General features: G+C 40.1%; 1 protein-coding gene across 4 annotated transcripts in view; it reads right to left on the reverse strand.

Annotated features, from left to right (window-relative positions):
* Positions 1-7235: 7235 nt before the first annotated feature.
* TMEM168 (transmembrane protein 168) overlaps positions 7236-17319 on the reverse strand; it is a 28683-nt gene continuing 18599 nt past the window's right edge. For 3 of the 4 annotated variants that reach the window (XM_080666143.1, XM_080666142.1, XM_080666141.1), the window contains 2 exons: positions 16398-16672; positions 7242-9500 (listed from right to left, as the gene is read on the reverse strand). In XM_080666143.1, coding sequence (XP_080522269.1) covers positions 8953-9500; positions 16398-16672 — 823 coding nt within the window. In that variant the 3' untranslated portion in view covers positions 7242-8952. Of the gene's footprint in view, positions 9501-16397; positions 16673-17319 lie in introns of all 4 variants that reach the window. The other variant, XM_080666140.1, reaches the window with a different exon arrangement.

The raw sequence follows: 17319 nt of genomic DNA on the forward strand, positions 1-17319 counted from the left end.
CGGTGAAAGAAATGGACTTACAAGTCAAGGAAGCACAGAGTGTCCCAAACAAGAGGAACCCAAAGAGGCCCACACCAAGACACAGAATAATTAAAATGCCAAGGATTAAAGACAAAGAGATCATCTTAAAACAGGGGTGGGCAAACTTTTTGACTCGAGGGCTACAATGGGTTCTTAAACTGGACTGGAGGGCCGGAACAAAAGCATGGATGGAGTGTTTGTGTGAACTAATATAAATTCAAAGTAAAGGAGCGGAGGGGAGAGCAAGAGAACCGGATAGAACAGCCAGATCTGGCCCGCGGGCCATAGTTTGCCCACGGCTGTCTTAAAAGCAGCAAGAGAAAAGCAGTTAAATACTTACAAGGGAGCACTTATATGACTGTCAGCTGATTTCCCAACAGAAACTTTGCAGGCCAGAAGGGAGTGGCAAGAAATATTCAAAGTGATGAATAGCAAGTACCTATAACCAAAATTACTCTACCCAGCAAAGCTATCATTTAGAATTGAGGGCCAGATAAACAGCTTCACAAACAATAAAAAGCTAAACGAGTTCATCACCACCAAACCAGTATTACATGAAATGTTCAAGGGTATTCTTTAAGAAGAGGAAGATGTAGAAGCAAAACAAAGATAAAAGATCTATAATAATAAAAGGGTAATATCCTATTAGACTGGACATCTTCCGGATGTCATTCTGGATGTCCTTCCTGACAAAGCCGGGGCCAGAGGGAAGCCAGCCGGGTCCCAGGTGCCTGGGGGCAGCCCAGGGGAAGCCAGCCCAGGTCCCAGGTGCCTGCCGGCAGTGGGAGGAGGGAAGCCTGGGACCTGGGTGCTGGAGGGAAGCCGGTGCCGGCAGCCAGGGGAAGGAAGGCTTACTCTTGCACGAATTTTCGTGCATCAGGCCTCTAGTATGAATAATAAAATGGCAATAAATACATATCTATCAACAATTGAATATAAAAAATCAAAATAAATGAACAAAAAAATCTAATGAACAAAATACATTGGTGAATAAAATAGAATCGGAAGCACAGAAACATGGAACAGACTGAGGAATCTCAGAGGGAAGGGCATGGTGGGGTGGGAAGAGATTAACCAAAGATCTTACCTATGCATATAGACTGTAGGGTGGTGAAGGCCTGGGGCAGGGTTGAAACTGGGTGGAGGAGGACAATTGGGGGAAAAAGAGGAACATCTTTATTACTCTCAACAATAAAGATTTAACAAAACAAAACAAAATAGAACTGGAAGTCATAGAGCAATAAGGCAAGAGAAAGATATAAAATGCATCCAGCCCTAGCTGGTTTGGCTCAGTGAATAGTCAGCCATGGACTGAAGGGTCCCAGGGTCAATTCCGGTCAAGAGCACATGCTCGGGTTGTGGGCTTGATCCCCAGTAGGGGGCATACAGGAGGCAGCCAATCAATGATTCCCTCTCATCATTGATATTTCTCTCTCTCTCTTCCTTCCTATCTGAAATCAATTAAAAAATATATTTTTAAAAAATGTATCCAGCCCTGGCTGGTGTCACTCAGTGGTTAGAGTGCTGGCCCATGCACTGAAGGGTCCAGGGTTCTATTCCCTGTCAAGGACATGTACTTGGATTGCAGGTTTGATCTCCAGCCCCAGTTTGGACGTGGGTGGTAGGCAACCAATCAAAGTAGTTCTCTCACATAGAGTTTCTCTCTCTCTCTCTTTCCCCACCACCTCCCTCCATCCCTTCCACTCTCTCTAAAAATCAATGGAAAAAAATATTCTCAGGTAAGGAATAACAACAACAAAAAAGAAATAAAACACATCCAAATTGGGTCTGAAGAAGTACAAGTGTCCCTTTTAAAGATATGATTCTTTATATATAAAAAAAACACCCTAAAGAATCCACAAAAGAATTATTGGAAATAATAAACGAATACAAAATTTGCAGTATACAAAATCAATCTATAAATATCTACTGCATTACTATATATTAACAATGAAATTTCAGGAAAAAATAAAAAGGATACGTTCCTTTTTCTGTTGCAACAAAAAGGATAATATATTTAAGAATAAACTTAACAAATAATGTGAAGTACCTATATACAGGAAACTACAAAGCATTATTAAAAGAGATTGAAAAAGACACAATGAAATGGAAAAATATTCCATGTTCATGGATTGGAAGAATCAACATAGTTAAAAATGGCCATATTACCCAAAGCAATATACATATTTAATGCAATCCCCTTCAAAACCCTAAAGACAGCCGAAACCGGTTTGGCTCAGTGGATGGAGCGTCGGCCTGCGGACTGAAGGGTCCCGGGTTCGATTCCGGTCAAGGGCATGTACCTGGGTTGCGGGCACATCCCCAGTGGGGGGCGTGCAGGAGGCAGCTGATCGATGTCTCTCTCTCATCGATGTTTCTAACTCTCTATCCCTCTCTCTTCCTCTCTGTGAAAAATCAATAAAATATATTTAAAACAAACAAACAAACAAAAAAAAAACCCTAAAGACATTTTTTAAGAAATAGAACAAAAAATCATCAGATTTGTATGGAACCGTAAAGAACACTGAATAGCCAATGCAATTCTGAGAAAAAAAGAACAAAGCTAGAGGTATCACATTACCTGACTTCAAATTGTACTACAGAACAATGGTAATCACAGAAGCATGGTACTGGCAGAAAAACAGACACACAGATCAATGGAACAGAACTGAAAGTCAAGAAATAAAACCACATGTATATGGAGAAATAATTTTTGATAAAGGAGCCAAAAACATACAATGGAGAAAAGAAAGCTTCTTCAATAATATTAATGGGAAAATTGGAAAGCTCCTTGCAAAAGAATGAAAATAGACTACAGTTTGTTAACATGTACAAAAAAATTAATTCAAATTGTGCCAAAGACCTAAATAAAAGATCTGAAACAATAGATTACAGAGAAGAAAACATAGGTACTAAACTTATGGGCCTTAGTCTTGGAGAACATTTTATGAATTTGACCCGAAAGGCAAAGGAAGTAAAGGCAAACATAAATGAACAGGACTATATCAAACTGAAAAGCTTCTGCACAGCAAAAGAAACCCCCAACAAAACTAAAAGACATCCAACTAAATGGGAAAATATATTTGCAAACAATAGCTCCAACAAGGGGTTGATATCCAAAAGTATATAAAGAACACATGCAACTCAACACCAAACAAACAAACTGTCAAATTAAAAAATGGGCAAAGGACATGAACAGACACTTCTCCCAAGAAGACATACAAGTGACCAACAGATGTATGAAAAGATGTTCAACTTCACTAGCTATTAAGGAAATGCAAATCAAAACGACAATAGTTGTGAAAAAAAGGGAATCCTCATTCACTGCTGGTATGAATGTAAACTGTTACTGCCACTATGCAAAATAGTATGGAGGTTCCTCAAAAATTAAGAATACAGTTACCATATGGATATCTACTCAAAAAATTTTAAAACATTTATTCACAAAGAGACATGCACCCCTATGTTCATTGCAGAAATATTTGTGGTGGCAAGGACATGGAACCAACCAAAGTGTGCTTTGATAGATGACTCAATAAAGATGTGATCCATTTACACAGTGGAATACTACTCAGCCATAAGAAAGGATGAGGAGCCAAGATGGCGGTGGATTAGGTGAAAGCTATACTCAGAACCAAACTGGAATTACAACTAAAGTATAGAAAAACCACCTGAATAACCAACTAAAGACTAGCTAGAGAGAAGCCTTATGACAAGAACTTACAGAGCAGGCCATAACAAGACTGGTAGGAAGTCTGGAGGAGCAAGAGAGCAGGCTGGAATCCCACAGCAGGAGCTAGAACTTTAGAGGTATATTTCTACTGTGGGGGGTGTCCTCTGAATAGTTTGGGGTCTAAACCCCAAGCCAGGGTCCCCAGAACAGAGCATCAGAACCAGGAAAGGCGCCTACATAACATTTGGCTGTGAAAAAGCAGCGGGGTTTCTTCTGTCTGTCAGGGAGAGATAGCTGGAAATGCAGGCAACCTCTTAATGGGTCAACACACAAAATTTTATTTGCAGCCACTCACCCTGCACTCTGATGGAGAGAGGGCAGAGAGGTCTAGAACTGCATGAGGAGTCTCTGGTGATGGCTCTCAGGAGAGAGCTGAGAGGTCAGCCAGCAGGATCCGAATTCTGAGTCATTCCCCCATACTGCAGAAGCCATCTTTCCCAAGCAGAGCATTGCCCTCTATGTAGCATCAGCCTGGGTAAAGCAATAGCCCTACCTGTTGGCATCCCTCTCCACACACCCTGTGGAGCTAACCCCCTGTGGAGAAGTACAGCTGGTGGCTCTTTTAAGTGACTGAGCCTAACAGACAGCTTGCAGGCAGCAGCAGATCTCAGGGTACCTTGAGATATTTGCTGATATGCCCCTGGGCCCAGTGCTAGTAATAGCAGACCTTAGTGCACAGCTTGCTCCTTTCCACACTCACCTAGCCCCAGCAGATGGACCCACAAGCTCACTAATAGCTCCAAACAGGTTACCCAGAGCCATTCTGAGACAACGTCTGACATTGGCCTGCACCAGAGTCCCTTCGAAGAGGCCCAGAACCAATAAACCCAGTGGCAAGCTTCAGACAACAAAGCAGCATATCCCCAGGGAGATCTCGGCAGGCATCAAACCCTGCCGAGGTGAATTTGCTTCATGTGATCAGCACCTGCACTATAGCTTGCATGCTGTATTGGGGACTAAGCCTCCCTGTCAGCCAGCCTGAGTGTTGATCCAATGCACAAACAGGCCAATAGCAATCAAGACTCAATTACAATAGGAGGGCCCACATAACATGCAAAAAAGACATTCTTAGAGCACCCAACTCAGGTGATCAAGGGGACTGTGCCACTGGGTTGCACAGGTCACCTATTACATAAGGCCACTCTACCAAGACTGGGAGTCATAGCAGATCCACCTAGTTCATACAAACAAACAGGCAGCCAAAATGGGGAGACAAAAGAAACAGGCCCCAAATCAAGGAACAATGGAATTATCCAGCAGAGCTAAATGAAATGGAGTTATGGTACTTCTAGACTTCAGAATAATGATTATAAGGATGCTCAACAGCATGAAAAAGGACACAGAAACCATAAAAATGGACCAGTGAGAAATGAAGAATGCAATATCTGAAATAAAGAATACACTGGAAGGAATAAACAGTAGGCTCGATGTAGCAGAGGATCAATTCAGCAATTTGGAAGACAAGGTAGAAAAAAAAGCACCTAATCAGAGCAGCAAAAATAAAAAATAATTAAAAAGAATGAGGATATTTTAAAGACCTTTGGGACAACATGAAATGAACAACATCCATGTCATAGGGGTATCAGAAGAAGAAGCAAGGGATGAAAAACCTATTAGAATAATGACTGAAAACTTTCATAACCTGGTGAAAAAAAGAGATATACAAGTCCAGGAAATGCAGAGTCCTACGCAAGATGGACCCAAAGATGTCCACACCAAGATACATCATAATTAAAAGGCCAAAAGCAAAGAAGAAAAATTTAAAGGCTAAAAGAGAAAGGCAGTCAGTTACCTACAAGGGAACTCCCATAAGACTGTCAGCTGATTTTTCAATAGAAATGTTTCAGCCAGAAGGAATTGGCATAAAATATTCAAAGTGATGAATAGCAAGAGCCTAAAACCAAGGCTACTTTCCCCAGCAAAGATATCATTGAAAATTGAAGGAGAAATGGAAGAAAAGAAAGAAGAGGAAAAAGAAAAAAAAAAAAAAAAGGAGGAGGAAGATGAGGAGGAGGAAGAGGAGAAGAAAGTTTAAAAAATAAAATGGCAATAAATACATACCTATCAATACTCATTTTAAATGTAAATGGCTTAAAGGCTCCAATCAAAAGACATAAGGCAACTGAATGGATAAGAAAACAAAACCCATGTATATACCGTCTTTAAGAGACCCACCTCAGAATGAGAATCACAGACTAAAGGTAAAGGGATGGAAAAAGATATTTCATGAAAATATAAAGGAAATAAAAGCTGAAGTACTAATTCTTTTTTAAAAAGTATGTATTTTTTGATTTCAGAGAGGAAGAGAGAGGGAGTGAGAGACTATCAATGCTGAGAGAGAACCATTGATCGGCTGCCTCCTGCATGCCCTCTGCTGGGGACTTAGCCCACAACTCAGGCATGTGCCCTGACTAGGAATGGAACCTTGACCTCTTGGTTCATAGGTCAATGCTCAATCACTAAGCCATACCGGCCAGGATAAAATTAATCAGATATTTTTTCAATCTTTAGGTAAAAGTAACCAATCAACTTATCCTTCCCACAATATTGAATTTCTATACTATCACTTTACTGTTTTAAATCTGGCAACTTTATTTTAGAACTAGAGGCTTGGTGCACGAAAATTCGTGCATTGAGTGTTGGAGGGGGGGGTCCCTCAGCCCAGCCTGCCCCCTCTCACAGTCCAGGAGCCCTCAGGTTATGTCCTAAGCTGCAGTCTGGCCTCCCTCTGCGGGAGACAACAAGGTCGATTGGGGGAAGGAGCTGCCCCCATCACCCCGCTGCTGCTGCCACTACTGGCCACCGCGGCTGCTGGCCCTTGCCCCTCACTTCTTAGTGCTGGCCCTGCCCCCCAACCACTGGTGGGTGGGGGGCAATCTAGGGCCAGGACGGCTGGGGGAGGGGCTGTGGGAGGTTGAGGCACAGCAGATCACACCCTGTCCAGCCTCTGTGGAGGCATGGCGCCGGGCCCGGGCCCGTGCCACTGCCTCTGTGGCTGCCTCTGTGCAAGGGGCAGCACTGGGACTGGGGCCGCACAGCCCCCTCTCCCACTGCCTCTGTGGAAGGAGCCACCCCCTATCCCGCGCTGCCTCTGCGAAAGGGGCTGCAGTACTGCACCAGCCTGTGCCGCCGGCCCTTAGCCCTTGCAGCCACTGTGGCTTTGTCTGGAAGGACATCTGAAAGACGTCCCGTCTATCTTGTCTAATTAGCATATTACCCTTTTATTAGTATAGATACCATCTACTAAGAGTCATTTATGTTTGTTTGTTTGGGTAGGAGAACCCACTAAAGTGAATATTCTATAACTCTTTGGTTAAAAAATTTGCTCAAGTCACATTTTTAGCCCAGAACGTTTTTGGTTGTACTTTCATAGAAAATAATGTCAAAACATTAGTATTGTGAGTGTGAAAGTGCCTTCTACCTTTTGAATATGATTTTTAGTACTATCTTAATACTTATAAAGAATGCAGAATATACCTTTAAATTTGACTCTCTCAGAGTAAAAAGAGATATGCTTTAAAGCTTTAATTTGCTCAATACTGGCTCAGAAATTTCAAAGGGATTTTCCTTAACATTAATTTAACTTTTTTTTTGTAGCTATAAACTCATAATTTTAACATTTGGCTTTTCTATTTCTGCATAATAATAAAACACAATACTATTTCATTTGGATGGTATTGATATAGACACACTTAACCAAGAAACTTTCAAATCTACCTGCTACCAACCATGAACTTTAAAGCATAGGCATTTTTGACTTATCACTTGCAATATACTAAAACATTCAATAACTGTTATTTGCTCATTACATAAAAAAATTTTAACAAAATTTTATTCAAAGTATTAGGAAAATCATATTCAAAGCACAGAAATAATTAGACCATAACAACAATGCTGCATAGATAGTGGTATACAAGTTCCCTGATGCTTAGTGACTTCCTCCTAACTAAAACTTCAGTTTGCAAGTCACCAGATAAAAAATGGTGGGGGCATTATTTCGTCTCTCTGAGGCTGGAAAAATGGCTTTGATGGTGAGAAGTGACACCATTTAAACATCAAAGATTAGATTATACCCCAACTTAACTATATTCCCTTTTTGTTATTTCCCAGAGATAAAACTTTAGGATGTAAGGATTACTAGAAGGAAATAGAAAGTAAATTACCTCTTGGAAGATATCCTGACCAGTGCTTGCTTTAATGAGACAAAACACTGAAAAAGTTTTAAAGATTACAACCTCACCATTATGCTTAAGTAAAATTGTTAATATAAATACATTTTTACATAATATCTTACAAGAAAAATGTTTCCAATCCTTTCACCTTCAGTAAAAAAAAAAAATGTTATCACTAATGGAGATTTGAAAAATAATTTTCAGAGTGGAACTTTACAACTTTAACTTTATAGAGATCGAAATAATTTCTGGAAAACTGCAAATAGTCTAAATCAATAAGAAATTGCTAAATTTATAAGATTACTTTTCAAAAAGGAAGACAACTTATCTGGAAGAAATTTGTAGCCGAAAACATTGTTCATTAAAAAAACATGGTTACCCTGAAAAAGACTCTTAAAATTGCCTGTATTTTCATAGGCCCCCAACAATTCGCAAAGGAGCAACTTTTAGGCTCTAGTCTCCTAGTTACCTATATAAAAAAATTTTTTTTTATCTAAATAGTAATTTGTGCTAGGTCACAACCAAGACAGCTGAATGTAATGGACAAAAGCAAATTTTGCATGCATTTCAGACTTTTTTCTTTCCCAAGAAAGTTTGTAATTTTTCAAATGGACTTGGACACAAACCTACTGTTCACAAAAAAAATCTTCTGTATGCAAATTCAGTTTCCTTAAATAGTAAATATACTGGTCTATGCCTAGAAAATAAGGCATAAGTAATTAATTCTTCACTGCAGAGCATAGACAAGTGTTTTCTTTCTAATGCAAACATCTCAAAGTGCACTGTTATTTTTACATCTCATGCATTTACAGTCAGAATTTTCTGAATCTCTATATACTTTTAGTATAAAAGAATGTTTATTCCCAACTACTTACATACCATAATTATTTAAGAAAAGACAAAGTGAGAGCAGCTACAGAAGTAACAGGATATTTTTCACAAATAAGAATATAACGTACAAAAACTGGCAAATTAGTGGTAACTGGTAGTATGAACTCTTAATAATATTCTACTTTGGTTTTCAAACTAAGATTTGACAAGTTTAAAGCCCTGTCCTGTGTCCAGCACAGTAGGAAGAAACCAACTCATTTTTAATCTTTTCAAGCACCTAAAACAACTTTGGCAGATCCATAAAAGGTTCAGACCACACAACCAATTTGCCAAATGTACTAGTGGATATGTAATACGAGGAAAGTGTAACATCCAGTGCTTGGCCACATCACTTCCCGTTGGCAAATGCAGAGTGTAGTCACTCCACTGCTTCGACACACCATATACTGCTTTCACTTTGCGTCCCTTTTCAGTCCAGCAGATGTTATTATTGGAGTTGCAGTTATATTCTACCCAGTCTTTTGTAAAGTCACCCAGCTGTGGTGGGTCGGCTTCTTCAATATCTATTGTCTTCACCATCTCTGCTCCTTGTACTGCAATATACTGGTCACTGATTTTTCTTACTTCTTTCACCCAAGGGGTTGAATTCTCACTGTCTAATATAATAATAAGTCGAGAACAGAAGGAACCATTCTTTTCTCTCCACCATTCTAAAAGTGTGTCAAGGCGTAGTATGTCTCCACCTATTAACAAAAGAAAATTCAGTAAGTAATTTCTGAATCCTCTCAATAAGAATACCCTTCTGTCCTAAGTATATTTTCTTTAAATTTTGGAAATTAAATATGTGAGTAGAAAAACAGAGCCTTCTTTTTGAAGTATTTTCTTAGAAGATTTATAAAAAAACTTTCAACTTCAAGTTAAAAAAACCAGAACCGAAAAAAAAATCATCCTTGTTACTCACATAAAAAATGGGATGTTAATTTTGTTAACCAATGTCAACCCAATATATTCAATTAAAAACTTTTTTTTAAAATGAGATATGCTACAATAAATTTAAAAAAAATTATTTCTCTGGCCAGTTTGAGCGTCGGCCTGCAGACCCAAAGGTCTCAGGTTTGATTCCCAGTCAAAGGCACAGACCTCAGTTGCAGGCTTGATACCTGGCCCCAGTTGGGACCCAATGGAAGGCAATCAATCAACGTCTCTCTCTCACATCCAAGTTTCTCTTTCTCTCTCTCTCTGTTCCCCTCCCTCCTCCCCTCTATTCTCTCTCTAGAAAAAAAAAAAAAAATCAATGGAAAAATATATCCTCGGGTGAGAATAAATAAATGCAATCTTACTTTAAAAAATTACTTTATAAAGTTGTATTTGTTGAAAAAAATAAAATTATAAAGGAAAGCTTATATTCTTCTACATCAAAAACAGCAAATATGGCTCATGGTCCAAATCTAGCCCATTACCTGTCTTCGTATAGCCTGAGAGCTGAGGATTGATTTTACATGGTTGAAAAAAATTAAAAACAAACAGTATTTTGTGACATGGGAAAATTATATGAAATTTACATTTCATATAATTGTTTCCGTAAATAAACTCATTTGCATTCTGTCTATGGCTGCTTTTCTTTTTTCCTTTTTAATCTTCATTTGAGGATATTTTCAACTACAGCAGCAGAGCTGAGTAGTTCCAACAGGCATCTTATGGCCCCAAAAGCCAAAAATATGTGGCCCTTTACACAAAATATTTGCCAATCCTGTTGTGCACCACTGATAAAATAATGTTACGTATCCTGTACGTAGGTACCTACTAGATGAAGAAGAAACTCTTCCTCCCTCTACCAAGAATGAATTTAGAATGAATTTATTTTTAAATCAGTTTTATACATGAAAAACAATAAATGATTAAAAATAGTTTACTCAGAAAGCTCTAAAGTAAATAAATTTGACCTATAAACCTGTCTTATAGTTAATAGGCTTTCCATCTGGTTCACTGTGATAGTTTCTTTTGCATTAACTTTGATTTTTAAATGTTACATTAAAATATTATTTTGATTTTTGGCACCCTCTTAAATTTCATGGCCAAGCCAATTGCCATCTATCTTTACCTCTGCCTAGTCCTGGCTCTGTCTCAATGGTACACTGATACAATCATCCTAATTCTAGATATTTATCCTAAGGAAAGAGTAGATATCAGGGCAAAAAATTACATATAATGATGTCCTTCCCTTTGCTATCTAAAATAGTGTAAAATCTGAAACCACCAGGGGAATGGACATAAATTATGGTAAAACCTAATGAGGGAAAGGGAACTTTATAGTAAAACTAGAGGCCTGGTGCATGAAATTTGTGCACGGGAGGGGGGTCCCTTAGCCCGGCCTGCACCCTCTCCAATCTGGGACATCCCTCTCGCAATCCGGGACCACTGGCTCCTAACCGCTCGCCTGCCTGCCTGATCACCCCTAACCACTCTGCCTGTCGGCCTGATTGCCCCTTAACCACTCTGCCTGCCCACCTAATTGCCCCTAACTGCTCTCCCCTGCCGACCTGATCACCCCCTAACTGTCACTGCCTGCTGGCCTGATCGCCCCCTAACTGCCCTCCCCTGCTGGCCTGATCGCCTCTAACCGCCTCTGCCTCAGCCCCTGCCATCGTGGCTTTGTCTGGAAGATGTCCAGTCTAATTAGCATATTACCCTTTTATTAGTTTAGATGGTATTTATTAAGAAATTTTAATGACAAAATTATCTATGCAATTAGGATAAAAGTATGACACAGAAGTGTAGTATAAAAATAATAGCAGTGGTTATTGCTGGGTGTTTGGATTTCAGGTGGTTTTGCTATATTTTTTTATATTTTCCAATTATTTTTTACATTGAGTATGTTACTTTTATGATTAGAAAAATGTTTTAACAGCAAATGCTACAGTTTACTTTTTATTAATCCTCACCTGAGGATATTTTTTCCATTGCTTTTCATAAAGAGTGAAAGGGAGGGAAGGAGAGAGAGAGAGAAACATCGATGTGAGAGAGATACATCACCTGGTTGCCTCCTGCATGCACAGGGGGTAGGATATGAACCGGCAGCCCAAGTCCATGCCCTTGACCGGAAATCGAACCCGAGACACTTTGGTGTGTGTGGGTCAACACTCTAACCACTGAAACAACACTTGCTAGGGCACAGATACTTCCTGAAGATATATTTTTAAAAATGGTGAAATGCTAACTTTTTATTACTGCCAATTCTATTACATTTCTCTAGAGACCAGAGGATAACAGATTACAGGAGCTATTATACAAATTCTATCTGCCATAAAACATCACTAATTTGCCTTTTACAACTATTTCAATAAATATTCTTCAGCACATTCTACACTAAGTCTCATATATATGCTCTTTAAATATCAACAAGAGACGTAAAGCAGCATTAAAATCTTTTAAACGATGTGTCTTCTGTTTTGTTTTGCTCTGCTTTCTTCTATGAATTGGAGAAAATTCATTTGGCTTTTGGCCCAGATACTAAGTACTTAACATTTATCTTAGATAACAGCCATCTCATGCAGTTCAAGTAATTGAGATTGCATTATAAAGGCATTGTTTGTCTCTGATAAAGTACATTACAGATTATCTACTTATTTTTCATTTACAAAGTAGATATAATGGGAAATCCTATATAATAAAGAGGTAATATGCAAATTGACTGTCACTCCAACACACAAGATGGCTGCCCCCATGTGGACACAAGATGGCCACCACAAGATGGCCAGCAGGGGAGGGCAGTTGGGAGGAACCAGGTCTGCAAGGGAGGGCAGTTGGGGGTGACCAGGCCTGCAGGGGAGGGCAGTTGGGGGGAACCAGGCCTGCAGGGGAAGGCAGTTGGGGGGGACAAGGCCTGCAGGGGAAGGCAGTTAGAGGTGACCAGGCCTGCAGGGGAGGGCAGCTAGAGGTGACCAGGCCTGCAGGGGAGGGCAGTTAGAGGAGACCACGCCAGAAGGAGAGGGCAGTTGGGGGGGACCAGGCCTGCAGGGGAAGGCAGTTAGAGGTGACCATGCCAGCAGGGGAGGGCAGTTGTGGGGGACAAGGCCTTCAGGGGAGGACAGTTAGGGGTGACTAGGCCAGCAGGGGAGGGCAGTTAGAGGTGACCAGGCCAGTAAGGGAGGGCAGTTGTGAGGGACCAGGCCTGCAGTGAAGGGCAGTTGGTGGGGACCAGGCCTGCAGGGGAGGGCAGTTGGTGGGGACCAGGCTTGCAAAGGAAGGCAGTCAGGGGTGACCTGGCCAGCAGGGGAGGGCAGTTGGGGGGGACAAGGCCTGCAGGGGAGGGCAGTTAGAGGTGACCAGGCCGGAAGGGGAGGGCAGTTAGGGGCAATTGGGCCAACAGGGGAGCTGTTAGGCATCAATCAGGCTGGCAGGGGAGTGGTTAGGGGGTGATCAGGCTGGGAGGCAGAAGTGGTTAGGGGCAATCAGGCAGGCAGGCAGGTGAGCAATTGGGAGTCAGCAGTCCTGGATTGTGAGAGGGATGTCCGACTGCCCGTTTCTTTGGGGCAGTCGGACATCCCTCAAGGGGTCCCAGACTGGAGAGGGTGCAGGCTGAGCTGAGGGACACCCCCCACCCGGTGCACGAATTTTGTGCATCGGGCCTCTAGTATGACAATAATAATACAAGAATAAACTCTGTGTTTCGAGTACTTACAACTGTAAACCTACGTTTGCCCCACCCAGTATTTCTATCTCTCATCACAGCCATCATTGTTTTTTACCCTCAAGCCATGAAGCAAAAATATCAGGTTCCATATTAGGAAACCCCATAAATGTAAGATGACTACATATTCTAAGAAATACTGCGAGTAAAGGTATGGGATAAAGGGCAAATATAGATTCTCTTTCTCACAGTGATATTTAGTTCTGGACCTGCTCTTAACTTACTAACTCAAGTTATGAAGTTTCTATTTTAAAGATTTTTAGAAGGTAACTATTACAAAATTCTCAGAGCTTGGAGCTCTTTGACACTGGTTTAGATGGGATTACAGCATTTTCTTCAGAGCAGTATTCAATACTATCTCTGAGGTAGAATCAGCCTTTGAGGGCTGTGTCTGGGGCAGGCTAGGGCAGGAACTGACTGAAAAGAGGGCTCAGTCTCTGGGCCTGGTTCAACCTGGTTACCAGCAAGGGGGCCAGATGCCTCAGGCCTGGAGAGTATACAGTTGCTGAATTATGAGGAGGACTGCTATGTCTCTCCATTGTTGTTTGTTTTTACTTTTTACAATAAAGTCTCTGACATAGAAAGTTACACATTCTGTCTATGGCTGCTTTTCTTATTTGGAACAAATCTTGGCTAACAGAGGCATTCCACAATGGTCAGCTTATTGGTGACATACTTCAAAACACTATAAAGATAATATTCCAGAATGTTACTTCTAGACATTTACTTATAATAAACTCCTACTTTAGCATTTTTAACTCTTCAAAAATTATTCCTGATAGTGAATAAAAATTTAACAAGATGTGTGCATGTGCGCACGCATTCACACACAAACACACACACACACAATATTTATCTTGGTGTCTATTTACTTTTCCTAGGAAAAGAAAACGCTGATTAAATACAAGTAAACTGAACATCTATAGTTTATTTCCAAAGCAATCTTTTAAAAACTACTTGAAATAAACTTTAAGATTAAAAAAAAAGTTTATATTAATAAATTCTTCACCTTAACAGCAAGCTTACTTTTAAGATTACTTTCTTATAAAACTTAAAAATAACTAAGGATTTATGCATGACCATCAAAATATGCCTTTTCCCCCCCCATTTAACTTGGAAATAGTTTATTATCATAACATTGCATTAAGTTTTCAACAAATAATCTCTGTTTTTAGGTCTGAAATTCTATTTCTCTAAGTATCTTTTGACTACAACTTTTTCTCTTGTGCTCTGAAGTACACAGAATGCTACTCTTTACCTGAAATTAAAGTAGCCATAAAGGTTAAATTAAAGAGTTGTTTTCTATTTTGAGTTATTAAAAAGTTAAGGTCAGGCCCTAGCTGGTTTGGCTCAGTGGATAGAGCGTTGGCCTGCGGACTGAAGGGTTCCGGGTTTGATACTTATGTTTATTATTTTTCTTTGATCTGAATATCTGTTTCTACTTAGATATTTGTTTTATTTTTTGTTTGGGTCCTTGGTATAAATGAAAATTATTTTATGAAAAAAAAGCAGGATATAATTATACCTAAAAGAAGTATTTCTAATCTAAAGCAAGAAAATTTCCTTTTTTTCCATGATTCATTCAATTTTATCCATCTACCAATTACTTAAGGATCCCCCTACTATGTGCCAGGCCCTGTTCTAGGTGCTAAGCAAATAATTCATAAGACAAAGCCCTTGACTTACAGGGTATCTATTCTAGCTGGTGAGAGCAACAAACACATCTATATATATAAAAAGCCAGTGACCGAATGCCGTAACAACTGGAACGACTGGTCACTATGACACCCACTGTGGCCAGCAAACTGGCCCGATTGGGTGTGGGGCCGGTCGGCCAACCTCCTGCAGCCCCTCGCCTTGCCCAACCCACCCCAGATCGGTCCCCTCACCCCAATCAGGGGCAGGGCACGGCCAACTGTCTGCAGCCCCTCCCCCCAGCCTGCTCTGCCTCTTATCGACCCCCCCACACCAACTGGGGTTGGGGCTGGCCAGCCAACCTCCCACAGACCCTCCCCCAGGCCACTGATCCCCAATTGGCCCCTTCACCCCATTCGGGGGTGGGGCCAGCCGGCCCATCGCCCATAGCTTCTCCCCACAGCCAGCCCCACCCCCAATCAGACCCCCCACCCCAATCAGAGACGGGACCACCGGCCAATTGTCCACAGCCCCTTCCCCCAGCCAGCTGGGCCCTGATCGGGCCCCAATCAGGGCGGGCCAGCTGGCCAACCTCCTGCCGTCTCCTCCTCCCAACAGGCCCAGCTTAATCTGCCCTGACTGGGGCCAGGATGGCCGGATCCCACCCGTGCATGAATTTATGCACTGGGCCTCTAGTTTACATATAATATAGAGAGATCTCATTTCTCACTTGGCAGGGAAATTAAATATCACCCTTTCATTTTATAGATGAGAGAATCAAGGCCAAGATAAATTAAGTAACTTGCCTAAAATAACACTATTGTGGCAAATTAGGACCAAAACCAAAGTCTCATGACCTAAGTGCTTTTCCCACCATATCACATCACCTGCTGTTTAAAATTTTGTTGAGCTTTCTAGGATAAATAAAACTCTACATGTGAAAGACTATTAAAGTCAGTATCCATAACATTAAGAGACTTAAAAGTACTAGTCAACTTAGTTAATCAGCTTCTGAAAAGTGTTACTGTATTTAATAATTCTCAAAATAATTTAAAGGGAAACTGATTATAAGTATCAAATCAAATATTTTTTTCTTCCAATAAGTGTAAGACATAATTCTCAAAACCTTTGGAGATTACTAAAATTATGCTATAAATATAGGTATGATAGAAAAAAGAAAAAAAGTTATATATATACTTGGTAAACTGTAAAGTAGAAAACAGAGAATTCTGAAAATGTAACGTTTCCCTGTGAAGGTCAGATTTCTACACCAGGTGTATTTTCACAACAGTGAAAGTGCCAGAGGTGACTTTACCTGCAAGAGCCCACTCTCCTGTACCATGGGTGTGCCCACTGTAATACAAAACATATGTATCATGTCTAGGTCCATCCACAGTCCGAAGTTCAAGAAAAGATTTCAGTTTGGAATGTAGAGTGTCAAAAGACAGTCCACTTGTGGAATAGTCACACCCATAGGTCTCAATCATATGATGTGCAAAAAATCTTTGGATAGCATTGAGCATGCCAGTGGACCGCAAATTTAACTCCTGTACATGTTCTGGTGGAAGAAGTGTTGGCTGGCCATCAGGACTGAGAAGGAAAAAAAAAAATATTTCAGTGTTTAAGAAATATTCATTTTATATCATATTTTTCATTCTTCACTTATAAGTAATTATCTAAGAATCATAATAGTTTCTGCTAACTAAATGGCAGGATTTTTAAGAAATCACCTTTTCTAAAATTCCTGATGCTAAGAACTAAGCTTTGAAAATCAAAGCCTAGTTTCTGAAAATTTTATTTCTTATCAATAAACAATAACCAAACTAAAAGGTGGGATAATATATCTCCACATGTAGACAGCACTACGTTCTTTGTTCTTATTTATATCTTCTCATCAAATGATTGGTAATGGACATTTTAAAAGCAAATTTATACTAATTTTACCCCCAATGTATTTCAAGAACATGGGTGGGGACTATAATAAAAACTTTTCTTTCTTGAGAAAAAAATAAAGTATAAAAGCAATATTTTAAATTATATACTTATTCAATGCCTATATTAAAAAGGAGTCTTTATAAAGTTGTGTTCAAGTTTTACTAACCTAAGGTAATAAATTATAGAACAAATTGCCTATGGCATTTATAAACAATTACTAAATTTAGTCAAACTGCCATATCCTACTAAATACTAATTGAAGACCTGGATCTGTTCCTGGAACAATTGTAAAATGACACTCT

The sequence above is a fragment of the Plecotus auritus genome, assembly GCF_963455305.1.
Source record: "Plecotus auritus genome assembly, chromosome: 4".
Lineage (NCBI taxonomy): Eukaryota > Metazoa > Chordata > Mammalia > Chiroptera > Vespertilionidae > Plecotus > Plecotus auritus.